General features: G+C 37.6%; 1 protein-coding gene across 1 annotated transcript in view; it reads right to left on the minus strand.

Annotated features, from left to right (window-relative positions):
• The window catches only part of RIT2 (Ras like without CAAX 2), a 188,055-nt gene that overhangs the window by 103,220 nt on the left and 57,257 nt on the right, over positions 1 to 27,578 (minus strand). Inside the window, exons 2-3 of the mRNA XM_009941336.2 lie at positions 25,276 to 25,332; positions 5,757 to 5,830 (exon numbers count right to left, since the gene is read on the minus strand). Of these exons, the coding sequence (XP_009939638.1) occupies positions 5,757 to 5,830; positions 25,276 to 25,332 (131 nt within the window). The remainder of the gene's footprint in view (positions 1 to 5,756; positions 5,831 to 25,275; positions 25,333 to 27,578) is intronic.

Raw genomic sequence — 27,578 nt, forward strand, 5'->3', positions numbered from 1 at the left:
TCTAGCTGAAGAAGAGCCAAAGGTATCATTGACAGCATCTTCAAGTAGCAAACGTGAGGCTAAGGATGAATGTCTGCTAGATTCAGCTGTGTCATTGAAAAAGAAAACTAACATCAGTTTTTTGTTCCTTTCCTTCTCACTGCATGCCAGGTTTTCAAGCCTTATGGTAGGAACTGCTCAAGTAAGTGTGGTTTGTGACAATTCGGTTACAAGCAGGTTCATCAGTAATACCTGCTCTTGAAACTCTCTGAGGTAAACATAACCTTATTCTGTCTGCAGTTGATTGCAGAGAGCAAAGACAGGCTACCCTGCTGGCAGATGTAGGCAGTGGTGAAAAGCAGGGGTAGTGAGTTCAGTGAAGCATAGCTACTTACAGTAGCCCTAGATACTTTCAGAATGTGACTCTTGTGATATCGTCAATGGAAAAATGATATTGGAAGAGTGTTAGAGGACAATAGATGTAGAAAATATGTATTCAGAGTTCAAGGAACATCAGTCTGCTTCCTGAGAGGAGAAATCTGTCATATTTAGTGGACTCTATGTATATGTATGAGAAGAGGAAGACCAATAACTAGATGAGTAATAGTATTAGTTTATTCATGTATCTGCATTTAACTTTGTTTGAATATTTTTTATCTTCAGAAATTTGAGAAACAGTACCATCCATGTTTTTGATGCTCCAAACTGTATCTATGAGTTAAAATATCAGTGTTTTTTATCCAGTTTGAGGTACAAAAGCAGATGTGGATTTTGAACTCTGGACTTGACAACAAAGAACTGTATTAATTATTAATAAATAACAATATATGATCAGAGTTTAAGTGTTCAGCTACTGTATAGATACAACAGGGAAAGGAGAAGCATATTTGATGAAACATGTTCTCTGGAACAGCAGCGAAGTATCTTAATTTTAGTCATTTTATCTATTGACTTGTGGTGTTTCCCAAACAGGGATAATTATAATTTTAGCTCCTTGATTTTATGAAATGATTAAAGTAATGATTCAAAGTTGGTAATGATTTACAACTGCGAGGACACCCAGAAAGGAATGAGATTTCCATTACATGATTTAGAAGCCTTAACACCATCTTGGCTTTAATGTGAAACCCAGTGACTTACTGTCGATCACACCTTCATCTTCATAACTGGGTGATTTGGATTACCCTGAGTCACCAAAGTCACAGTAGGATTCCATTTTGAACTTCAGTGAGAGTGAAATTAAGCCCTCTGTAAGGAAAGAGGTTATTTTAGCTGCTCACTTCAATGGGCATTGGATTAGGTCTTGATTTATTCTGGAGCTCTGAAGTTCAGGTAGAGCGGCAACAAATTCAGAGACATCTGCAAAGACAAGTAGCCAAATCCAGGACACTTAGAATGGTCAGTTTCTGAAAAATAGGGACTAGCAAAGTGGGAAGAACTTCTTAGCATGGATAGACTGAGACATGTTGCAGTGACAGTGTTCGCTGTAAGAACAGGGTAATTTGACACAGAGATGTACTTGTATCAATTCAACTTGGATCTTGAGGTAGGACAGCTACACCCAAGCTGTACAATGTCCTGGGCTGATGTATCTGCAGAGTGTGGTGCTGCTGACACAGATCTCTGCTTGCTGCAACGTCTCTGCACCATATTTCATTAAGTGGTCATTATGCATGATGAGTCTCTAATATTATGTATATCTTGGTCCCTTTTTTAAACAAAATGTAAAATCCTTCAGTCTTTCGCTACTATTATTCTCACCAGCTTTCACTGCTTGCATTTTTCTGATTTTTTTCCTTACCTTACAGCTACCAGTTCTGATAAAATTCATAATATTGGCAATAAATCCCCCGCATTTAATAATCAGGTTTTGTTCTAATTTTTTGTGCATTTAAATATAAAAAATCATATAAAAATTGTACAGTTTTGTGGAGAACATTTCCTAAAAACAGTAACATGACCGACAAAAGATGAGCTTTGTTTAAACTGAAAAGCATAATATATTCAGCTCCTTAAAGGTCAGTGCATAGGAATATTTTTTGCTTTTTTCTGAATCAAAAAAAAAATTTCTAAGAGATTGAGATGAGGCTTCAATTTTTTTTCCATTTTAAAACAAACATAACTGAAATAAAATAGCTTTTTAAAATTACTTGTTCTAATGAAAAAAAAAATAGATGCTTTAATTTTGGTTGGGGTTAGACAGAGAGTAACATTATCATTATCTGATTATATCATTTTTCATCAACAACACAAACATTTATTATTCTAGTAAGAAAAACAAATGGAAAAAATTCAAAGTAGAAGAAATTATTCCAATTCGTTTCTACAATTTATTACAACAAATCTTCTGTAGCATTTTGCTCTTTTTTCCACTAGCAAAAAGCTGGATTAATAAACTGTGGTTCATTTGTCTTCAGCTCTGGGTAAGAAAGGATTTTAGTTTTTATAATTTAAACTCAAACAGAATCATAGAATCATAGAAACATAGAAAGTTTTGTGTTGGAAGGGACCCCTAGAGGTCATCTAGTCCAACCCCCCTGCAGCAAGCAGGGACACCACTAACTAGATCAGGTTGCTCAGAGCCCTGTCCAACCTGGTCTTGAATGTTACCAGGGATGGGGCCTCCACTACCTCTCTGGGCAACCCATTCCAGTGTTTCACAACCCTCATTGTAAAGAACTTCTTCCTTATATCCAGCCTAAACCTACCCTGCTTTAGTTTAAAACCATTACCCCTCGTCCTGTCACTGCTGTCTCTACTAAAACAATTGTCCCCATCTTTCCTATAGGCTCCCTTTACGTACTGAAAGACTGCAATCAGGTCTCCCCGCAGCCTTCTCTTCTCCAGGCTGAACAAGCCCAACTCTCTCAGCCTGTCCTCATAGGAGAGGTGCTCCACCCCTCGGATCATTTTTGCAGCCCTCCTTTGGAACCGCTCCAACAGTTCCATGTCCTTCTTGTGCTGAGGGCTCCAGAGCTGAACGCAGTACTCCAGGTGTACTAAATAGTACTAAAGTGAATTTAGGAGTAAAGTGTAGTAGATGTAGACAGTGAACTGTATTAAAGGACAACACAGGAGGTCCGTCACACATAAAAACTTAGAAGACTAAGATATAATTCCCCTAGCGATTGTGTACTAATTACAACAAAGGACTGAATTTACTACGCTCGGAATTCACAGAATCACAGAATCACAGAATAGTAGGGGTTGGAAGGGACCTCTGTGGGTCATCTAGTCCAACCACCCTGCCGAAGCAGGGTCACCTACAGCAGGCTGCACAGGACCTTGTCCAGGCGGGTCTTGAATATCTCCAGAGAAGAAGACTCCACCACGTTCCTGGGCAGCCTGTTCCAGTGCTCCGTCACCCTCAGAGGGAACAAGTTCTTCCTCATGTTCAGACGGAACTTCCTGTGCCTCAGTTTGTGCCCATTGCCCCTTGTCCTGTCACTGGGCACCACTGAAAAGAGCTTGGCCCCATCCTCCTGACACTCACCCTTCAGATATTTATAAGCATTTATTAGGTCCCCTCTCAGCCTTCTCTTCTTCAAGCTGAACAAGCCCAGCTCCCTCAGCCTCTCCTCGTAAGAGAGATGTTCCAGTCCCCTCATCATCCTTGTAGCCCTCCGTTGGACTCTCTCCAGTAGCTCCTCATCTTTCTTGAACTGGGGAGCCCAGAACTGGACACAGTACTCCAGATGAGGCCTCACTAGGGCAGTGTAGAGGGAAAGGAGAACCTCCCTCGTCCTGCTGGCCACACTCTTCTTGATGCACCCCAGGATCCCATTGGCTTTCTTGGCAGCCAGGGCACACAGCTGGCTCATGGTTAACCTGTCATCCACCAGGACGCCCAGGCCCCTCTCTGCAGAGCTGCTCTTCAGCAGGTCCACCCCAAGCCTGTACTGGTGCATGAGGTTGTTCCTCCCCAGGTGCAGGACCCTGCGTTTGGCTTTGTTGAACCTCATCAGGTTCCTCTCGGCCCAGCTTTCCAGCCTGTCCGGGTCACGCTGCATGGCAGCACAGCCTTCTGGTGTATCTACCACTCCTCCCAGTTTGGTGTCATCAGAAAACTTGCTGAGGGTACATTCTAACTCTTCATCCGGGTCGTTGATGAAGAAGTTAAACAAGACTGGGCCCAGTATTGACCCCTGGGGGACACCACTTTTTACCGGCCTCCAACTAGACTCAGCGCCGCTGATGACAACCCTCTGAGTTCTGCCATTCAGCCAGTTCTCTATCCACTTCACCGACCACTCATCCAGCCCACACTTCCTCAGCTTCCCTAGGAGGATATCATGGGAGACTGTGTCGAAAGCCTTGCTGAAGTCAAGGTAGACAACATCCACGGCTCTCCCTTCGTCTACCCAGCCAGTCATGTGATCATAGAAGGCTATCAGATTGGTCAGGCACGATTTCCCCTTGGTGAATAATTCCTGAGTCAGCAAAGATGTTACTTACTCTTCTGCAACATAAGTACCAATATTTTCAGTCATACCGAGTAGCAACTGTGATGTTCCTTCTTTCCCTCAGTCAAACCACTGCTGAGGTTATGATAGTACAGTAATGCATAAGAAACTTCTTGATCCAGTTGTAATAATAAATTCTAGGTTAATTATATTCTCAGCTTTTGAGATGTGCCTTGTAATTTAGATTAAATTTTCTGGAGAATTGGACACTTTCATAGCAGACTCAGCAGCAAGTCACTGGTTAACTGCTGAGACTGTATAATTTTGGCTCAAGGGAGAATAATCCAGGGCATCTTGTGATTCCTTAAACTGGATTGAGTTCAGTTTGAAATTGTCCTGTATTTTGTTCACATGTGAAATTCGCGCCACAATCCCCCTGAGCTACATTCCACCTCCATGACTAGGTGCTATTCTAATTCTTGGCAGCAGACTGCTTTTCCTACCATTTGCAGTACCTAGCTAGGGTGCATTCAGACATTTGGAAGCTGATAATAAGATTTCCAGGCTTATACTTCCTAAATATTTTGTTTATTTGTTTGTTTGTTTGTTTTAAGTGTCTTCTGTCCTTGCTGACTGACTCATTCCTGTACAACGTGCACACACGCGATGTAAACTCATGAAACTGTCCAAGCCTTCAAACAGAACCTGACTCATACCTCAGGAAAAGATCAACCAGCTGCAACATTTTCATTAACCAATAAAAATTTTGGGAGGGAGGGAGTATGGACTAAGTCAGTTAGAAGGAATTCTTGCATTTAACTCCTTCTTTTGCCTTATGATACCTGAAACTTAATTCCCTGAGTGATGCTCACACATGCATATACACATTATACATACACTGTGTGCTACTTTTGGCATTGAAATCTTTTCCTTATGTGTGACAGTTTGATGCTTAAATATAATGTAGAGAGGAGCAGAATGGTAATAACATACTTGATCTACAAGCAGACCAGAAGATTCCTGTGATATATAAACTAGTAGGAATAATAAAAACAGAAGACAAACCAATAACACCATTTATTCACTCCATGATTATGATAGACGTTTCTGCATACAAGAGAAAAAGAAACAAATAACCTTTTATGTTCTACTCAGTTAAATTTGACTGTCTCTTCTGGTCAGATTTTGAAGTTCTACTATACAACTGAAGCCCTCTTTTGATCTTTGCCTTTGTTATTCCTCACTGTTATTCTGTCACTGCTCCTTTTATGTTTGAATAAGGAAACTTGTTTCTAGCTCTGTGACACACGTATCCAAGGTTAAAATCTTTGGTTTTGTCTCTGATTGAATGGTTCACTTTGGGAAACTGCTTACCTGTCCAGCAGTGTCTAGAATGTCCAAATAGGCTGGCTCGTCATCAATTCGGACTTGAGTTTTATAGGCATCCTCTGAAAAACACAGTGTGATATGACTAAGCATAGAGTGGCTCAGAGAATGGAAAATCAAATAAGTTTGATAGTTTGGAGTATGCTTTCCAAAAGCTCTACAGTCTGGCTCAACTTTGCTTTCTTTCAAGTCAAAAACACACTTTCTGAAATCCTACCATTGCTTTAAGATATTAGCAAAAGGGAGTGATCTAGTCTTTTCTATTCTGCTACCTCAAAATATTAAATTTGCCTCTTTAATGGACAGTACAGACCATAGGTGCAGTTTAAGTCTCAAAGTTTCAGAGGCGTTGCGCGTGTGCTATGCAGCAGAGTTGATTTTACTTACCACAATCACATTTCCACAGAGACTTTCCAGCAAATAGTTCTAAGCTAAAGGCTGTCTAAATCACTGGGATAATCTCCCTGTGGCTGAAGGGTGTTTCTGTGTCAGATATGTCAGAATAGTTAATCAGACCTCTGTATATCTTTGGAGCAGATGCAAATTGATTTTGTAGAACAAATTCTGTAAGCACTATTGCCACAATCATCATGGCTGGAGGTGAGGGAGGGAAAAGCTGTGCTTGGTGGACAAGATTTTGTCAAGCTACATTTGGAAGGAGAAAAATGAGAAAGGTGAACTACTATTTGCCCAAGGTACTTTCCTCGCACGTAAATTTCATTCTTCTCTCAACATTTGTACTTCCTTCCTAAGGTTAAACACAGCTTAGATACAAGGCCATGTTTATACTTGAAATAGACTTGGAAATTATCTGTGTTATTTAATGAAACAATGTTGCATAGCAGCATGAGTGGTTTTGGTGACTGATGTTATGCTTTGGCTGTGCATTGAGGTATGAAGACAAGACAAGTGCATTTAATGTGTCTCAGAAGTGTCATTAATCATCATGAGCACATGGCTGGCCTTCAACAAAAACTCAGTCCTGCAAACCCTGGCTGCCAGAGACACTCAGGACTAGACTGTCAATGGTTATTGAGATCACATTGGGGTTATAATATGGAATTATATTGCAGATAGCTGGAATTCTCAGGACATTCTGATCAGTGCACTATATATCTTGCATCACATGACACTTTAAAAAAGCATCTAAAAACCTAGTTTCCACATACATAAAGGAAAAATTCAAGCATTCAGCTATGAAGGATTCTGGATGGCCTTAACTGAGCTTACTTCTTCATAGCCAGTGACAAGCAACCTTTAATGATTTAATCACATACAGTAATTTCCAAGACTCTCCTGTTTCTTTTAGGCCTCAACTTCTCAAATTACTTAGGCACATGCCTTGCTTTAAATAAATGGCTAGTTCCATTGATATTAGTATGACCCAGAGGTGAGTACAAATGTATGATACACTGCCTTGCTGAAAAAGCCAGAGCACTCCAACCAGCATATGTTTCAGTCAACAGATGTCTTTCTAGGGATTGCTAAATAAGAAACTGCATGCCAAAAAGGACCAGTTAGAGGGAATGAGGTTATCTACGGCTTAATTAATCTATCAAGGCACGACAACAATAAGTGTAGCACCTTTTTTGTCTTTTAACTAAAAATTAAAACCAAAATTTGAAAATACATAAAATCAAATATGGTACTTCCTTCACACAGATTCTGTTAATGCTATAAAGTGTTACTAATATTGCTAATATACTGCCACACAGGTGGGTGCCCATTTGCAACACATTCATGCAGATGTAATTAGCATATGACTTACATAAATTTAGCTTGCACTCTTGGTGCTGCAGCTGGACACTCTAAAGCTTCTTAAGAGGTTTCTTAAAGGATTTCTAAAGGGACTACACTGTTTCTAGTCTTTTTTAGTCCAGGCAGTATCATACACACCATGGTCACATTAAGGAAACAGAAACCCTGAGATCGGAGGGGAACATGTTGTTTACTTGTGGACAGAGGAGAACAGATGTGAAGTCGTTCCACTGAAATAATGTCTTGAGTGTATGTAAAATAAAGCTGCAAGTCTTCGTCAGGAGTACTTGCAAACTCACAGTCTAATCTCCTCTCTTAAAAATTATTCATTTGGTTACAAATGCTCCCTGGTATATTTACACTATTTACAGTGTTTGAGTACATTACATTTTACTTGACCAAATTCATTTATAATACCAATATAATGCTCCCTTTAAAGTTAATTGGGAGCTGCGAAGCCATGTATATCTGGATTTTACTTCCTACAGCACTAAGGACTGATATCTATTAAAAGGCCAAACACCAGCTGCCATTTCAGTAAAGCATTGAGATAAGGTACAAAACAGAGACAAGAATAATATTCAGATATCAGAAAATAAATCAGACAATGAATATATTTCTTATATTAAGTTCAGTATTAGTCTTTTTCTGTGAGACTAACTGTAAAATTCCAGTTTTTGGGTTCTGTAAAATGCAGCAGAAAGACAGAGTGTTATTTAAAAAAATTTTGGATAGAATTTATTGATATTGCTGTGAGACATAACCACGATTCAAACACAGACTCCAAGAATGAGTGTTTTCTAGGTACCAAAGAGAAAAATTAAATAAATATTCCTGCACACTTACAAGCTGTATAATTCTTGAATATGTGAGCAAGATAGTTAAAATATCTGGTAAAACTTCATTTTGAAAGAGATTTTTTTTTACCGATATAGAATATCATCTTCTTTAATAAATTATTTCCTACAAACATTAAAAATAAAAAATGAAATTGTTAAAAATTTCAGCTTAAAAAAATTATACTAATTGGCTTGAATTATTACTGTTTACTGTATTCCAGGGTGGGAATAAAACAAATAGAGCTCCAGCTGTTTTCTGAATGACACCTGTTCATTATATTATTAAATCTTTCCTCCTTTATCAAATTTCTCATTTGGACCAAGAAAAATCGTTTTTTCAAAAGGCACTTTTAATCTTTTTCTTAATTGTTGTATTGTCCTCTGCAGTATTATGAAAGAAAAGAAAAAAATTCTTCTTTAAGACTTTTGCTACCTAGCTTTTCTTTGTAAAATGAATACAACTTTTTTCTTCATCTTTCTGTTTTCATAGGACATCATCCTGGAGACAGAAGTACAATAATTAATGCAAAGTTGTGTTGCAATCAGTTATCTTCACTGGAGAAGCTAGATTCATAAAAAAATATCAAAGCGCTTTTTCAGCTATGAGCAGATAACTGCTTCATGACAACTAGATTTGGATGGTGTACAATTAAAGGGGAGTTGGAATGGGCTTTTCATCGGCTTTACAGACATATTGCAGCCCCTGAAGCAGCTGCTTCTTTCCTACATTTGTTAATGCTGTTTATACTCTTTCTAAATAAGTATTCTGTCATCTTCTCTGCATTATGTGCTATCAATTGCGGTTAAAAACAATCAGATTCTCACATACATAGATGAGCCAAAATATATTTTATTTGGCTATGGAAGTGCCAAGCCAGCAGAAGGAAGTCCAAGCTCAGTCAGACACACCTGGAGTTCTGCCTCTTGTTGTTCTCCCTGTGTGCCAAAGAGACAGCAAGAGACCCAGCTCTTGTGTGCTTAGATTATCTGCTATATAAGCATTTTAATCCAGAGCTTCTCTTGCATGTGGGATGATCACGAGTCTTTGCTTGGATGGGTGCTATTTCTATTTACAAAAGGGAATCTTTAAATAAAAAGCAAGTGGTTGAACAGGGACTGAAACTGCTGTACCAACCGTTACACATAAACTATTTCCATTTGATATAAAAATACGCAGGTAATAGGAATTGTCCATCAAAACACACTGGTTTTACAATTTCCCTCAGCATATAATTGTATTCCTGGAGTACGAGTGTTTTATAACTTGGGCTAGCATTGCTATCAGCATTTTGCAGACAACACCCAGTCACAGAGGTTGCCTTCCGATTAGCTATACACACATGATAAGCGATGAATGGCTTAGAGCAGTAGAACTGACAGATTAGACTGCCTTATGTTCTCTAAATACTTTCGCTGACAGCAGTATTCTTTAAAAGAAGGCAAGTAGCAACGTTAATACTAAACTAGTGGCTAGGACACTTAAATATCCCATTTCCAGTTCTGCCTAGTGCTACATAATTCTACATTATACCAGAAATTAAGAATAATTCAGATCTTTCTTTCCAGTGCTGCTGCTTTTTATTTCTCAGCATTGCATGGAGTTTGCCATTATGCTGTCATTTGTCTAGCTTTTTCAGGTCTTTGTGAGATCTTTTAAGTTTTCCTTAGTTTTGTGTTAACAACACAAGCTGCCTGCTCCTGTCTATGCAAGTGAGGGTAACAGACAACATCTTTCTAGGCAGAAGAATCTTGCCAATGGTTTGCTAAACAGAGAAAAAATGGCCACTGCCTTTCCAAACCCACAGACAGAAACTCTTTCTTCAGTAACCACACACTTGGAGCACCTCTGCTGTTTCTATGAAAGAGAAGCAGGTAAGTAATGCAGCATTTAATGCAGATAGTACCTCTCTGCTAGCCTTATTTTTCTTAAAGGACTATAATGTAGGCCTTGAGAAAATTAAAACAATCTGAGAAAAAATAAAGCATTAGTAATGTTAAGTGCTTATCATAAAAGGAATTCATTCATTTATTCATCCTACATTTAGTTACATGATGAGAAACAGAGCACTTTCTACCTTTCAGGTTTAGTTTTGGCATTCAAATTACCATAAACATATTTTCAGATAAGATATTAAACCAAGATCTTGGCCACATATGTCTTCTGAAAAGATTCTGTTGTGTTGTTTTCAAATGGCTTTGCTAAATTCAAATGCATATTCCTGCTGCACTTTCCAACTCTGCTTATTGATTTCAGCTGAAGATTAAAGTCTTCTTTTCCTTTATTTAACCGTTGTTCAGCCTTATGACATACTGTTAACTACTATGCTCTATTTCAGGGATTCTGGTATCTTCAGAGGCACACAAAAAAAGTCCTTGATTGTTCATAAGATAATTTATGATTTCAAGGAGTAAAGATGCAAATAGGAATACAACAAGGTACTTCTATTCTCTAAGTCTGAAAACAAAAGAGTAGAAAAAATCCTAACATTTAGCTGATTTTGTCCTTCTGAAATAAGCAGTGCTAATTTCTTCAGTGGAAAACAGAAGCATAACTAGTCTATGCCCAGATCCTCAAATAAACTTCTGTGCTAGATGCTGCTACCATCAATGAAAAGTGATGCCTAAACACCTGGAGGTGGACAGGGCCTAAATTATCTGTTGAGCATCCAGAATCATTGCAGCATAACAAAGATTTTCATTTAGGACCAGTAAGACTCATGCAGTCTGACTACTAGTTATTAGCAGTTTTTAAATGAGTCGTCTTCTTTTTCGTACTCATGTCTCATTTAATTTAGACTCTGACTGCCACTGAGAGTGTTCTCTCTGCATCTGCTTACAACAACAAAACTAAAAGCTTCCTCAGCCTAAGGAGTATTCTGTTTGGTTCTCACCTCTCTGCAGTGCTCCTCTTTTAATGCCATTATGTGTCTGTCTTCAGACAGCTGCTCTCAGACGAAGTTTCTCTCTCTTGTTGGGTTGCCTAATATTTCAGATCTGTGCTCTGCAGGGCAAGACTGATAACACACAGCTGCTGAAGGACCCTGATTGATTTTCAGCATTGGGCACTTCTTACAGGACTACTTTCTTGCTGACCTGAAATGCACTTTGTGCCTTCCAGACTGGCAAATAATTATCTGTTGCGCTTTCTGTTTTTTTTTTTTTTCTTCCTGTTTTCAGTTGTACCTATGGATATGTACAAGCACCTCTTCTCCAATGTCAGAGTGCAGTTTCATTACTGTGGAACCCTTTCATTCTCTGCTGAAAAGCAGAGGAAGCAAAAGCAACTTAATCTCACTTAGTCTCTGGTAGGCACAAAAAAGAAGCATTATCTGTGCTCTAAAAGGTTTTGTGTGAACAGAAATCTGAGTGAACTGAACTCTGGTCCAGTTAAATCTGGTTTGTCTACTTCCTTTGGGTCCTTCTTATCATGATGTTCGCTAACAAAACAGTTGGAAAAGGAGACAATGGACTGGATGGTTTTCAAGAAGAACTAAAATTATGATTGATTTTATTGCACAAAGTGTTGCTTAGGAGATGTTTTCCTCTATCTGTGCTCATCAGGCAGGCGACAAACCACAACGTACAAAAGAAAATGCAAAGTAAGATACCCACTTTCAGGCAAAGAAGGTAAAAACTGTAAGACCTAAGTGGCCAGCAAGGCAAACTCATTGCTACATTCTCTGGTCGTACAACACCTTGCACACAGTCAGATCTCTATCATCAGAGCTCAAAGTTTTTATAAGTTGCAAGTAAATTATAACAGTGTATGTGAAAGAAACACCTCCATTCTTCATTCATGGTGGCAAATGCTCCACATAAATCAGTCAAAGCCATCCACAATTTACAATACTGATTACAAAAATACCTTCTCCAATACTACTTTCCCCCAATGCAGTGAACATTTTTACACTTTTGACTTGGATGCTCTGTAATTATTTTTACTTCAGTTGCAACTCAATATTATGATGCAACAAGTCAACAGATCCTTCTACACCAAGTACTGACATTTGTCCATTCCCATGAGGTCCTTCATTACCGTGAGATTAGACATACACATGTATATGTGGGTTTGTGTGTTTGTGTGTTGATATGTATGTACCTACATTTACAAACACAGAGACATGTAAGACTGAGAGAGTCTGAATGTGCAAGAAGAGAGTATCATAAACTAACCCCTATGTGGAGCACCTGTAATATGTAAAACTACTTACTTAAACCTGAAAAATATTGGGACCAGGAGCAGACTGAAGATTAAACACCAAAAAGTCCAGTACAGATGTCTTCTGCTATAGCAACACAGGCTATTTTTATAGTAGTACACTACGCACAATTTTTTTACTATTTACAACGTTTTATTTTCTAGTTGCAGGTAGGCATTTTCCCCCTTAAAATGTAATTATTATTAAAAGCAAAATCCATCCTCGCAGGAGCCCGTGAAACACAGAATCATTAAGAGTTCTGATTAAGTTCTGACTTCATTTCATATAAACAAGATGAAGTCTAGAAAACAGTATGTCCTTCTAACTTCTTTCCCATAGACATACAGATCGAGAAGCTGATTGCATTGTTACATTACAACATATTGTGAAAGCCAGGAGTCCTCTGGATGTAGAATTGTCACCTCTTATAAATAGTGGGCTTATGCAGAGAGGCAGAGATACAGGAGAGATTTAGATAAAAGACTGACAAAGGCTATCTGAATAATTTGGCTAAGTACAATAGCTGTCATTCATGATGCAAATGCTGTAATCAACAAAGCCACCACTTACGATTTTAATTTGCAAAGAAGCACAGATGTAACTACATTTATATAAACAATTATAAAGGAATTTAATTGCTGTCCAGTAAACTCACTCAGCTCTTCTTCAGACCTTGCAATACAGTCCTTCAAACAAGCTAAATTTTGCTTACAAAGTGTCCCACCCATGTGCGTGTAAGAGAATACGAATGACAAATACCTTTCTCAGAACCAGCTCTTGAAGAGAAAATATGATTTCTTAAAAATGTTAGCAGTTTTAAAAGTCAGGGCTAAAGACAACTCAAGCAAACTCTTGCTCTACCCCTGGCTTTTCTCTTAGAAACTACTTGCAATATAGATAATGCTACTAATATTTAATAAAAGCATATAATCACTTTTTCTGCTTCCAGAAAAATGTAATTTACTTCAAAGATGTACATGAACAAAGTGAATGAAGTACTTCTGTTTAATCAAAACATGATAATTAGCAGAAGTCTGAGTACCCTTATCTTGGGGAACAGGAATAGCAGGTAGCAATTTCACTAGTCTTTCAAGTCTGGAACTGTGCTACTGAGTAGGAGGATCTGACAGCTACAAATTCTCTTCTTGTCATTTCAGAGGGAGTAATTAACAAGTTGACTACATCTGCATGGCTATTAGCATGGATGGTGCCTTGGATTTAGTAAGGTGTAGATGTCTGCTGGCTTCCATGAAAGAAAGGTTAATGGAAATATTTGTCCTGTGATAAAGAATTTTGAAATGAACATGATAAATCATCTGCCTCTAGGAAACCATAGCACGAGTGTCTCTTCCAATTTCAAAAATCATTTAGCAAATATTTTTACAAATCATTATATAAAAGGAACAGGTAAGCAAGTTTTTCTACTGGTGGCCCTATTTACGGTTTGCAAATCTCACTCCATCTACTGCTAAATTCATGATCCTAGTCATAATAGTCATCATTGTATGTGGGTTATGATACCTATAACAGAACTGCTGGGCTAAAGGCACAGAATGACTTCAGTGTTCATTCCAACTTCAGTCATCTAACTCCCAGGACCTTTGAATCTCCTCAGCTGCCACATAAAATGACCTTCCACCCTGCTTTAGCCCTAAGAACCTAAGCTTTCTTTGTAGTATTTCACATTTGAGTGCATTACTCATCTGATCAACTTGAGATGCACATGTTAGGGTGAGATGAATCGTGCTCTAGAACTTCAGTACATTTATGTTATGAAGTGGACACCACAATCCATTTGTGACGTCACTGTGATTTATAATTCTGGATAAATGTATAAACTCTCCTGCCTTAATGTCACCAGCCAGATGAGCACTTTGTTCTCACTTAAACCGAGCCAAGATTTATAGACTAGGAGCTGGATTATTAAAATGGTTCAATCCAATGAAAATGTTTCTATGAAACTCTACTAAAACTCTTACAGTAGCTAAGAACCTAAAAAGGAGCTGTTGTCCCAATTTTCTTATAAGTCAGTGTTTGGAGTATCACTATAGGCCTGAAAGGTGGCCTGAAGATCTCAGCTCTAAGAATAAGCTCTCCTGTGATAAGAACAAGCACTCTTCAATTCCTTTTGCCACTTCAGTTTATTAGATGGATCAGTTATAGGCTTGGTGAATCAAAGCAGGGGGAGGTGAGGATCGTTGGATTGAGTCTAATCAAAAACACCAGCTGCTGAGACAGAGGTTTTCTGCCTGTACGAAGCTGATCTAAAAAACAAAAAAATAGTCCTTTTTGTGTAGAACAGACAAAAAATTATGAACAATGGTTTCTATTCTTGGCGGACTCTTTCTAGATTCTGAGGATGGTAGATATCATTATGAAAGCATTCTAATAAAATTATTTCATTATTATAATTATTATTAAAATTACTGTTCTTAAAAATATATCATGGAAATATTTTGATATTGTCAGTTACGAGAAAAGACTCTTTTTTCCTTCCTAAATTTTAATCTGTTTCTAGAAGGAATGGAAGGGTTATATACTGTGATTTGATGCTGCATTGACACTATTCTATGGAGAAGAGGAGATGACCAAGGCAGGAATATCTTTTAATATAAAGAGAGTTAATGGAGGATAGAAAATAATAAGTATGAACCATTAACAGTTAAGAGGTATTGATGTTTTTTCACATGTGAACATGCAGCATAGGTCTCTCATGGCAACACACAGGAGAAACACTTTTCTCCTGTTCCAGCCATGGTAGGTAGATATTGGGCAGAGATGTCTGAGAAACAGAGTTGTTCACCTGTTTACTTGCTTTCTGAAATAACGGAGAAAGGGAAGTCAGATCACTGGCCAGGCTACCAATTAAGGTCATTCAGATTAGGCATATTCTCCAAATGAGAATACAAAAAGTAGAGCCGTAGAAGATCAACACTCTGTCTAACAAATTTTCTTATTTTGGAAAGTGACCAATAGCCCAGGGAATCCCACAATGATTTTTTCTTGGCATATTCTCGCAGCTTCCCGTTATTTGCACTTCAAGAGTCCTTTTAAGCTCGAAGAAGAATCTTTGTTTTTAACAGACTTTGATATTTTTTTTCCCTCCAATAGTTTACCTAAATGTTTTTTGAATCCATCTATGTTTTTGGCAAGAGTAATTATCCCTTTTTGCTTTGAGAACAGAGGTCATCTTAAGAAGGAATTTTTGCTCACGGGCTGGTGTCTGAGTGTCTCTTCATGAGATGGTTGTTTCAGTTTTCATATCTGGTCCTGTCCTAGAAATAAAAGGATCTCTCTTCTCCTCTTTAATCCCCACTTATACTTCCATTTCCCCATAGGTGGTTCTATACTATCCCTTTTGCTACTTTTTGAGTTTCTTGAAAAATTTTTCTAAAGTGATTGAACTCACTAACCTGGTAGACAACTATTCTGTGTTGGAGTGGACTAGTTTTCTTCTGGACTATTGTCGAATCAGTCTGCAAAATTGTCTCATGAGTGCCACAGAGCCAATAAAGGCTCAGAGAACGGCAGAGATGAAAAGCGAGATTTCCTCCCTTTCTGCACAAATGAGATGTTACATTTAGCTCTTCCCATCTCACAGAACTGCAGTCTATTGCAGAGCCTCCAAAGTCTGTTTCTAGCAGGTGATAGATCATGCATCATTCCTTGCTCATGATTTAGGGTAAATAAATTAGATAGTTCTATGGTTGGTCTCCTCTGTACGCTATTTCCTTCCCTGAGACCTTACTGTGTGCTGCGGACTCGTAACTGTAGCTGCTGTCTGGTACAACTGCAGCTGATGCGAATCTGCCAGCATAGCTGCTGCATTACATTTTCTAAGGGCATGACTGACGGACACAGACAACTGCATTTCCAAGGCTAAGCTGCAAACCTAAATGCTCATCAAGGTGTTCTGATTAACCTCTATCTTTTGAGCAGGCATTCGGCTGAAACGATGGGGAGAAACTGACAACTGTATGAACAATTCTCTAGGCCACCTACTCCCTAGAAAGACACAGACTGCATTTTCTTCTCTGCTCTTTTTTATGTCAGAGATATTAGCAAAGGAAAATTATTAGATTTAGCGTGGTTTCACGAGTCTCTGAAAATGCCCAGTGACAGTGAGCTGTCAGCTGCTGTAAACAGCCCTCAAATAACTGCACAATGAGTTGCATTTGTAGTAGCAGACATTAAGTGTGTGTCCAGGATTTTAGATGTGATTCATCCTGACTATGGACAGGGAAATGTAATTGGTTGCTTTGGTTATTACCTACATGAAGTCTGCAAACCATTCAGGATGGACTAATTGGCTTATCAAAGCAAAGTCCCAAGAAAGAAAGTTAAACAGCACAGCTGGAGATCATGTATCTGAGTAACACAGCATATTTAGAGCAGGGCCACAGACTTTCACTGGTGAGGAAAATACTCACGAGTAGTTGAATTTGAACAAGTTGAAGTTCTCAAAAGAGGAAGGGGTAAAGAACCAAAGCTCATATTGAGCTGAGAATGCATCCGGGTTAGAAGATACAGCTCAGACTGAAATGTTGAGAGATGATCAAACTGTCATTAATCCACCCTTTAGAGGGAAACAACCAACTTTACAAACAGTTCTTCCCAAGAGAAATGAGATTATCTTTTCAATCAAATTATTTTCATCACAGAGAGAAGAATCTGCTGTGATTTTCCAGTCTCCATTCTCCATGTGATCAAATAATTTTAATTTTCCTTCATGGCAGGATATAATAACAACACTAAGCAGAAGGTATTTTGTTGCCTCTTTGAAATCTAAACTAAGTGATCATATTAGGCAGTTTCTGCATTCTTAATTTCTTAATACTACCCCCTTCTTTTCTATTCATGAGAGTTTTTTAATCTTACAGTGGGAGCACCTACACTGACAGACAGATGCCAATGTTCTCCTATCTTTTCCCTTTTAATGAGGATTCTGCACGACAAATCTCACTCCGTGTTTTCCTCTGTTCACTGCAGGTCACCTATCCAGACTCAAACCATGATCTGTGAAGGAGCTTGTTCTGACAAGCTCTCAGGGAAGGCACTGTGATTCAGATTCAGAGAACTACATTTAGACAGCTAGAACATATGTGTCTACATGCAAGGTAGGTATCTAAAATCCTCTCACACTTAATGGAAGTATAGACTCTATTCAGTTGCCTACACATGACTCTTGCTCTCTGATATGTTCTCAGGAATATTGTCTGGCTTTGCTTTACTGGACTGGAAGGGCTCTGGTACCCCATAGGTCCTGTGTCACATCCACAGTGGGCCAGATGATGATGACATGAGACCTGTGGGAGATCCACAGCATTCTGGATCAGGAACCTGAACCCAAGCAGAACACTGTAGGACATCTCAAGTGCCTGTTGTAGTCTGCGATAACGGAAATGAGCAAAGACCTAAATCTCCTCTCCTAAATCTCCCTGAATCCCACAGAACTGGAACCTAGACACACAGTTCACATATAGACATTTTAATTTGTGTGTATGAAAGTAAGACTTTGTCCTAACACAGTAGGAATAATCTCTTTTTGTTCTTCTTCATGTATGTAAGTCAAAATGTTTTATACCTAAAGGGAATATTAACCTCTTAATGTGACACACGATGCAAGTAATACCAAGAGAGAAAAACGAAAACTAGTAATAAAACACAGGTTTAAGATTATGGTTCAAACACATACTCCAGTATTATATATTCTCTATTTCTGATTTTAAATGATGATGAATAAGTAACACAAACATAAGCAATTTAGCTATGTCTACATAATCAGTCTGAATATCCTTGGAGACAGTCTTTGGAGACAAATTGTACTGGTTCCAGCTCCTTTTATATGAGTTCTTTATCCAGCTGCAGATAAGACTACAGAGAATGATGAATGAAAGGCAGTGGTCATTATTAAGCTATCAATCATATTAATTTTCAAAAAAAAAAAACATTTTGGAACTCAAAATGTGGCTTGTTCAGTCCAATCCAAATATTTTTCCTTCTACAGAAAAATCAGAATGAGAATGGAATTAGGAATGGAATATATACATCTAAAATTCTTAGATTATATTAGAAATTATCTAGAAACATTTTGTGTCCTAAAAATGAATTTGAGTAGTACTTCTGTGGCAAGATGTCCCTCTCCTGATCTAATAGATTTGTCTCATCTTTGTCTTCTTTCACTGTGTTGTTACCAATAAGTTCATATTTCCCTTGCTTTATCCTTTTTCATTTTTGTACCTTGAGAACATATAAAATATTCTTTAGCACACAGACATTTTTTGGTATGTATTGTATAATCTTAGAATAGTTTCAGTCACGTTTTATCTTTTTTCTCAAATTCACCTGCACATTTCCACCATCTTATTAAAGATGAGTTTAAATGTGTTTTATTTGGTGTGTTGGTGGATGCATTACTTCATTAGGAAACCTCATGGAAGTTCATATGCTTAATGCTAGAGTGCCTCCCATCCCACACCCATTTCAATTAAAGTGTGAGATTGACACAGCCTTAATGCCCTCAACTGCTCATTTGACACAATCTCATGCAGTGATATCTCACTAAAACAGGAAGCTGCTTTCACATCTCGTTTGCATTATGTATTCATTTTAAGATTCATCACATGGCTAATGAGCATCTTGGAGGCTGTCCAGTTTGCTACACTATGTCATACTTCCTTTCCTGCCACTCTGCTTGCATTAACTCCCCGTGATATTGTCAAAGACCGTAGAGAGTGTAGATTGCTCTTATCCATTTGTTCCAGAAAATGATCAAATCCACTGCCACTTGGAAATTGCTCCCATTGTTCACTACAATTAAATATTAAATGTGCTCTGAAATAATTTCATTTTCATGAAGTGCTAATCTCTGAAATTTTGCCCACTTACAGTCTAATATTAAAAGAATTTCCTGCTTCTCCTTCTCATTTCCTTAGAAAAATATTATGTTTCTGTCTCAAAATTCTGAACTGTAATGTTTGTAGCAAGCCTAACATACAGTCATTATTCCTGCTTTATCTTGAAGTGGCATTAAACTCAAAGTGACAGCATTAAAATTAGCACTTCAGGTAGCATTTCACTTTTTAATCAATGTTTACTCTATATTTGAAACAAACACTGACACATCTATTTATGCATGTATGTGTATACACATTTATTTATAACTGGATATAGCAGTCTGAGTTTCTCAAGATCTTAGCTTCTTTCAAACTAAGACAACCAGATAAAATAAAAGACAGTTTCATACAGCAGAAGGGACCCTTTATGGTGATTATGTATTTTGACAGCATATGTCTGATCCACACTGTATGGAGAACTTCTCTGAATTAATTCCTATTCAAACAAAAATGGACCACTAACTTACCAAAAAAAAAAAAAATCCCTTCAAGAACAAAAAGCAGCCTCTTCCCTCAAATAAATCCATACTAGCCATTAAAAAATTAGAGGACATAAAAAATTGTTCGATTGTCCATCACAACATCCAGTAAATTCTTCAGAAATATAGGTAGTCCTTCATAAATGATAAAGACAAAAGGGGAAACATGTAAATAATTCTAAATCTATTTTCATAGCTCTTTTAGGATCAAAATTAACTTTTGAAATATATGTATTTATTTGACATGCGAACCTATGAGCACATATATACTGTAATAACTAAAATATCCTTGTAACAAAAACTGCATCTTCTCACAGTAGCAGCAGTATTCTGTGATCAACAAGATACCCCTGTAATATTTAAAAAATGTCAGTGGATAATAGAAAAGAGGCTGTAAGTACAAAGCACCATTATATTCGAATTATATATTTCTACTATATTGCTAGACATACGAGTCACTGTAGAAAGGGAAAACTCTAATGCATTAGTACCATAATCTTGAAGCACAATGACAGGGAAAAAACATGTTCCTAGGGACTGTCGCAAAAAAGGGAAAAATAATGCCCCTGGATTTTTAAAGCAGATTTATTACTACTGAAAAATGTCTAGGATAAATTCCTAACTTTGTTTTTGGAGGGCAGCAGAAGTGGGAAGAGGAAGAATAATTTGCAGCATATTAAAGTGAAAGGCCTCTTCTGTATTCTCAGGTAAGTAACAGTGAGCAATTTTCACCATAGTCATATGATGGACTAGAAAAAAATGAAATATATTCTTATCTATAGACTCTTTTTAAAGCTCATTGTCTTATCAGTTTACAGATGAAGTACAAAATAAAGCAAGGAGAAAAAGAAGTCTTCTAAAAATCTTCAAAAGTCGATTGCCCATGGGTGTATTTCTGTGGAGCATGGAGTAGGTCAAGCCACAAAATGTGTTCTTTATACCAAAAGAACCAAACTTCAGAACATTTCTTAGAATTACAAATGTCTGGGCTTTTATGAAATAAAACAAGAAATCCCATTTTCAGCCATATATTTTTTAAATCTAAGCAAAAACTATTGCAGATTCCTTGTTTCAGGTGTTTTATGTGTTCCTAACTGATCATACAAGTGGGTTTTGTGGATCCTTTGTATGGACTGAATGCAATCTGGTTCTGCTTTTCAACTAGAATATCAACCAGATTCTGTCAGTCCTGTGTTCATGTGCTGTGGGAATGGTTTATTGTCCCCTGTCTTCTTTACCTAGATTCAAATATATTTCACAAGAACCTACAGAAATGAAAAAACACTAAAATTATTTTTCCAGTCACCTGTCAATGCTTAAGGTGGACAATGAAATATTAAACTGGACAAAATTATTATAAATACTTGGTATCCTCAGGGGTTGTTGAAGTCTTTCCCATAAAATGAAAAGTGATAGACTTCTGGGATTTAAAAGACAATGTTGTTATTTACAAAGGCTCTTCCATTTTACACACCTCCAACCCCGCATATCTTATTAGGGCAGCTCTTAGAAACAGTCCCATCTAATGCAAGGAAGTACAGTATCAATCTTGTCAGCATTACCTTCTTAAATCAGGGCTAAATTTGCAGAGTGAAGTATCATGATGACTACCACTACAATTTCACACCATAGAAAGCACAGAGACTGGAGTTCCTAGTTCAAGAAAATTAGGAAAAATAAGTACTTATTTATCAAATTCTTATGTACATGTAAAACAAAAGAAACAACAGACCTTAACTTCAAACTCCACCGGAGAACTGTACACTGAGCAGGTTGGTTAACACTTGAAATCAACGGATTATCATTCAAACACATCACAGAACATTTTTTGTTACTTCCAGAGTGTCTTGAGTTCGGCCAGCACAGGGTTAATTTTCACTGGACTCCAGGAAGGGGCACAGCCGGGCAGGCTGACCCAACCTGGCCAAACAGGGCAGGGTGTTCCATACCATGTGCCATCATGCTGGGTTCCGATGTGGTGGAGCGGGGCGGTGGGAACTCACTCGCGACTCGGGAGCGCACGAAGGGGTCCGGGAGAGCGGCTCTCTGGGTTGTGCAGTTTATTTTGTGTTTTCTCCTTATCTGTATTGTTGTTGTTGCTGTTCCCTCTGTTTGCTGTTCTGTTAAACTGCCCTTATCCTGACCCACCAGTTTCTGCCTGTTTCTTTCCATTCTCCTCCACACCCCGGCGGGGTGAGGGGTGGCCGCTTGGCGCTTTTGTCGCTGGCCACAGCCAAACCATAACACAGAGAATGTTACCCTCTCAGTGACATATATTGAGAATGTTTTTGCTTTAAATGCCCGAAGACAAATAAAACTGCAGGTAGGCAGAATACATTATTTGCAAAGAAGTACACTAAAATCTAACATTAATGTACTCAGAGAAACTCAGGACATCTCAAATTCCATAAACAAGACAGAAATTGCTCAGGAATGAAAGGAGCCTAAAATGTATGGCACAAAAGAAACCTAATATCCAGAGAGACTAGTGTTCTCAGACACAACTGAAAAGCTATGTTCAATTTTCTGCTGTGCCACTCTACAGGAACGAAGGTACATTTCATATGTGACCTGTTTTTTCTTTCTTCATCATCTGCTGCTGGGTTACTGAGATAAAACAAAACTGTGACTAGACAGATCAGTGCTCTGCCCCAACATGATAACGTCCACATAGCACAAAGCATCTGTCTGTGGCTAGCTCCTTGGGGCCTTCGAGGAATAACCTGTCCTCTAGCAAATCCTGACATTAGCATATTCTTGGCCCTTGATACGTTAATTCTGATTCACCTAATTTGTTTTAGACTGATAGACAATTAATTCTATTTTTTTTTTACTTTCTGTCCAATTTTGAGCAGTCATGTCACATATTTACCGAGAGGAAACACATGTGCTTTAGCCCAAGATAATACTCTGCTCTTTAATACCTGTTTAGAGCAGGAATAGAAAGAAGCCTTTTTCACAAAGTCCTCAGCATGTTCTGAGATACAGAAGTGCTGAACAGATCAAACTCAGAGTCATACTTTTAGCTCTACCTCTAGCCAGCTGTGTGAGTTTGAATTCAGTATTTCATTTCACTCTGTCTCCCTCTCTACTGTCCTATTTAGAGTGTTGGTTTATTCAAGTAGAAGCTGTCTCTTACTCAAGCAGACCTTCATTCTGATTAGGTCCTCTTAGACATTCCTGCAGTCTGTACTTACAATGCATCATAAGCTTCCCTTCTCTTCATGATTATCTATTATTCATATTGTGGTAGTGTCTAGAGACAAATAAGTTAAGATTATGACAAGATACAATATATGGATAAATACATATGACAGGTGGATAGTTAATAATAAAGATGGGTGTATGTACATAACTTAATGGTGTCAGTAACTATTAATGCTCCTCTTTTCCAATTAAATATAATGATTATTTTTTCCTGAGTGCAGCAAATGAATTTGTAGAAATTCCATAGTAGTTTTGCCTTCTTTAGAGCTGACACCTCATATTTATTTTGTAATATTTTTAATGGTTAAAAAACATTACTAACAGCATGTAAGATTTACACTTTTTTTTATCCTCATATAAGTACCACTATTTACCAGGAGTTGCTATCCAGGAAATGTGAAATACTACAGAAATAACAAATTAAAAGTAATACTATCATTGGCTGCTCTAATTCACGAAGCAGTAATTTCTTAGACGTTAAACCTGGGTTTGAAATATTTAAAAATTTCAAACATAACAAAAAAATTATTTTGGCCAAGGTGGTTGGAAAAACCTTTTTCTTTCTTTATTTTTTTTTTTTTCCAAAGAAACCTTTGTAAGAGTTAAGGTTTTTATTACCTTCAGTTATCAGGCCTAGATTCTGTCATCTTCGTCAAGATATAACTAAATATTATACACAGATTGTCCCTATAAATGCAATATTTTTTTAGTATAAGTAACACTAATTAATAAAGCCATCCTTAAATGAACAAACATTCAATTCTGCTGGTTTCTACCTCGATGTGACATAAATTTTTTACTACATTCATTTACATTAATAGCTATAGTAGTGCCCAAAATATGCTCAACAGTAAGCAAAAAACCAGTCTTTTGACAGCTGTTCTTGACATCACAGAGTCATAGAATGGCTGAGGTTGTCAGTGACCTCTCGAGGTCATTTGGTCCAAAGCCCTGGCCTAGCACAGCTGCCTAGAACAGACTGCCCAGAACTAAGACTGTAGAGTTTTGAGTATCTCTAAGGAGACTCCACAGCCTCCCTAGGTAACCTGTGTCAAAGCTCTCTGGTACTGGGGAACTGAGAACAGGACATGGTGCTCCAGCTGTGACCTCAACAGTACTCAGCAGAGAGGAAGGATCACCTCCCTCAGCCTCCTGTCAACACTCTTCCTAATGCAGCTCAGGATACCATAAGCCATTGCTAGCTTGTGCTATACTTGATGTCCACCGAGTGCCCAGCGGCATATGAACTGATGATGCCCAATACAACACCAGGAATCTGGGGCCTTTCAAGGTATTAAATTACTTGAGATTGTGCCCTGTAAATATCTTCTAAATTTGTACCTAACTTAGAAGGAAGAAAAACTTTTTATGGTTTTAATAAGACATTTTTTCCCAGAGCCTTTTTGAATTAACTGTTTTAGAAATAGAAATTCAGTTCAGTCAACCACAATTAATTGCAGATCTCTCTTCCGGCTCACTGTCCCATTGTACTCCAGCCAAGCAGTCATGAAATGGTCAGCATCATGACTTTCAGTGTATTGCAGATTCATGTTAATCACAGAATCACAGAATCACAGAATCACAGAATGTTCGGGGTTGGAAGGGACCTCTGTGGGTCATCTAGTCCAATCCTCCTTTGAAATGCAGATAAACCAATGGAGTTCACGTGTGATCCCAGAGAACAACCCCAGTATCTTAAATTCAGTAGGCACTTGATTTTTCTAGTGAAGGTCAGCTAAGATTTTAAAAAGGGAAAACAGCATTAAAATGACAAACCTTTAAAAACACACTTCAAACTGAAGTCTACATTGTCTCAGTATTTTGAAAGATTCCGCTCTATCTTGCAAGATTTTTTGTTTCTGTGATTATAATTGCACAGCCCTTAACTGTTATAGAGCATGAAGCCACAAATGTGTTGTTAAAAGATTTTCTACAATGCATTTCAGGAAGAAATGACTATGGTATGAGCATTACACAATTTAATACTTGTCATGGAATTAAGGTTTAACCTAAAGATTACAAATCTTATTTCTACCCAAGTTTCTCTGTCTAGGAGAAGCTTCTCACTGCATGGCAATCTTGAACAGTCAGAGATTGAAAGGGATAAGGAGAGAATAATCTCTACTCACCTATAGTTGGATCATGATAGTCAGGGAACCGATGGCTTATGAACTGCATTGTCATGGCTGGAGAGAAGAAAGATGGAGGGAAGAAGAAAGAATTATATTAGTGTCTTTAAACAACAGGGAAAAGAACATGCAGATAATTCAGTCTTCCAAGTATCAGCTTAGAAAGTGACTCAAAAGTCAGGCTTTTGTCTACAGCTGTAAGAATACATTGGCATTACAGTGATAACTAAGAAATGTTAAATGGAAAGAAATATGAATTAAACTTCTTTATTTGTCTTCCTTTTTAAACCGCATTTTATCAATTGCTGCATTAAAATGTTACAACCTTTTAACACTTGGTAAAAACTGTTAACCTGATATTGTCTACAGATTAATATTGCCAGAGTGAAAATGTAAAATATAATTTGCAAGGTTAATTCATAAAAGTTTTCATGATGTTACAAAATGCCAGTAACTGCATTATCTAATATGATTTCTAGGGCATTCTTTCTTCGGGAAAACTGCTTTGCATCATTTGGAACAGGCAGAGCTCTAGAAGTGAAATTCCAATTTATGTAGTAAGCCAGAGCACTCATATCCTGCCCAAAAGTGTGTTTGCAATGTGCCATCTAAAGTTCATAGACTTTGAATAATCGTGAAAGCAAGTTTGGGTATTCAGTGGTCACAATACCTTTAACTGTCAGAACAACATGGGAAATTCCGGTTTCTTTGATGTCTTTCCTCAGGAGTTTGAATCTCAGCTCATTTGAAAAGTAAAGGAATCTACCTAACACTGAGATCTGTGAAGAAAAGACCTCCAAAACTGAAAGAAGTGAATTCCAATTGAACAGAAGGGAAAAAAAAAAAAGACTGAAAAGATTTTTTAAAAAAATATTCCTTGATTTTTAAGAAAATTTCATTGTTTTAATTTTTTATGGTATTTAAATGCCTGTGTTAAAATTCCACCATAGTAGCTTTATGGTCATTTGTTTAAAAAAAGTACCCTACCTGAATGAGATCAGTCACAATACATGAAACCAAACATGAGATTCTGCCTTATGTCTTGGACATCTCAGTTACCTTCAGTAGCAGAGGTTATAAACAAAAAATATAACGTTTTCAAAAATCTGCATATATATACACCCATTTTTAAAACTCAGTTGTCTTAGTGTAATGTTTATCCTCCTTATATTTTCAAGACTCAGGGGGTTAAGGAAATAGTTTTACAAAATGCTACAGACAAGGAGTATTAAACTTTTATCACCTTGTTAATAAATTATTGCATCTTCAGTGTAGACAAATATAAATGTTAAGAAGCAGCATTATAAATTCATAGTAACTCAGAGAGGGCAACTTTGTAAAAAAAATCTCATTCAATCTGTAGTTATAGGGGAATAAATCTACATGCAATGACTTTCGTGTCTTCTATATTATCTGTTATCAGATGCATTGCTTTCAAGTACTGTGTAAGTTAGGACACTTTCTTTTCCAGGATACCTGTTTTTTTAACTACGACTGATTTTTAGGCACCTCCATCTGATAAGTGTTAGTGGTTTATGAAGAATAAATTGGTGCCTAATGTGATCTGCCTAATTTTCTCTAAAAAGCAGAGGCAACTAGGAAAGACGCTGTTCATATGGTCTATGCCTACACATTTTGAGCTTTCTGAGGAACTGTACCACAAATTAATTCAATTTGTTTCACTACCTGCTGCTTTTTCTTGCCAAGACTTTTTCTTAGAAGCAAACTACTCTGTATCTAATCTCATTCTCTTTCTTTTTGGAGCGATGCCTGCATCACAAAACCTATTGTTACAACTGAAAAGGAATTTCTCGGAGGACACCCAGAACTCATGGTAAATATTTTTGCTCTCTCCTGAGACAATCTGAAATCAATACATGATTTATATCCTCTTTAAATCCACAGGATCTAAGAGGACTGAAATAATTTGGAAGCATCATACTGACTTTCAACTCTAATTTGCAAAATGTTAACTACTGAGACATGGAAAATTTGTATCTCCCAGACCACTAAGTGTGTGTGTAAATATACATCATTAAAACTTTCACAGCAACCTAGGCCACACACAGTGCAAAGTTCCTCCTCTGAGGAGGAACTTCTGTCTTGCAATGTCAAGTACAGCAATACTGACTTGTACGTGTCTGGTCTTAGTCTCAGTTCAGAGCTCTACATGAGCTGACTTGGCTGTATATAAAATTAATCTGCAGAGGTACAGAATTTGAGAAAGGTTTTCACAGAAGCACTCTACTTAATGAAATTAAAACATGTTACTGTCAGTTGGCTAGGGAAACGGTGAATAAAAA

Source organism: Opisthocomus hoazin, chromosome Z, assembly GCF_030867145.1.
Source record: "Opisthocomus hoazin isolate bOpiHoa1 chromosome Z, bOpiHoa1.hap1, whole genome shotgun sequence".
Taxonomy (NCBI): Eukaryota; Metazoa; Chordata; class Aves; order Opisthocomiformes; family Opisthocomidae; genus Opisthocomus; species Opisthocomus hoazin.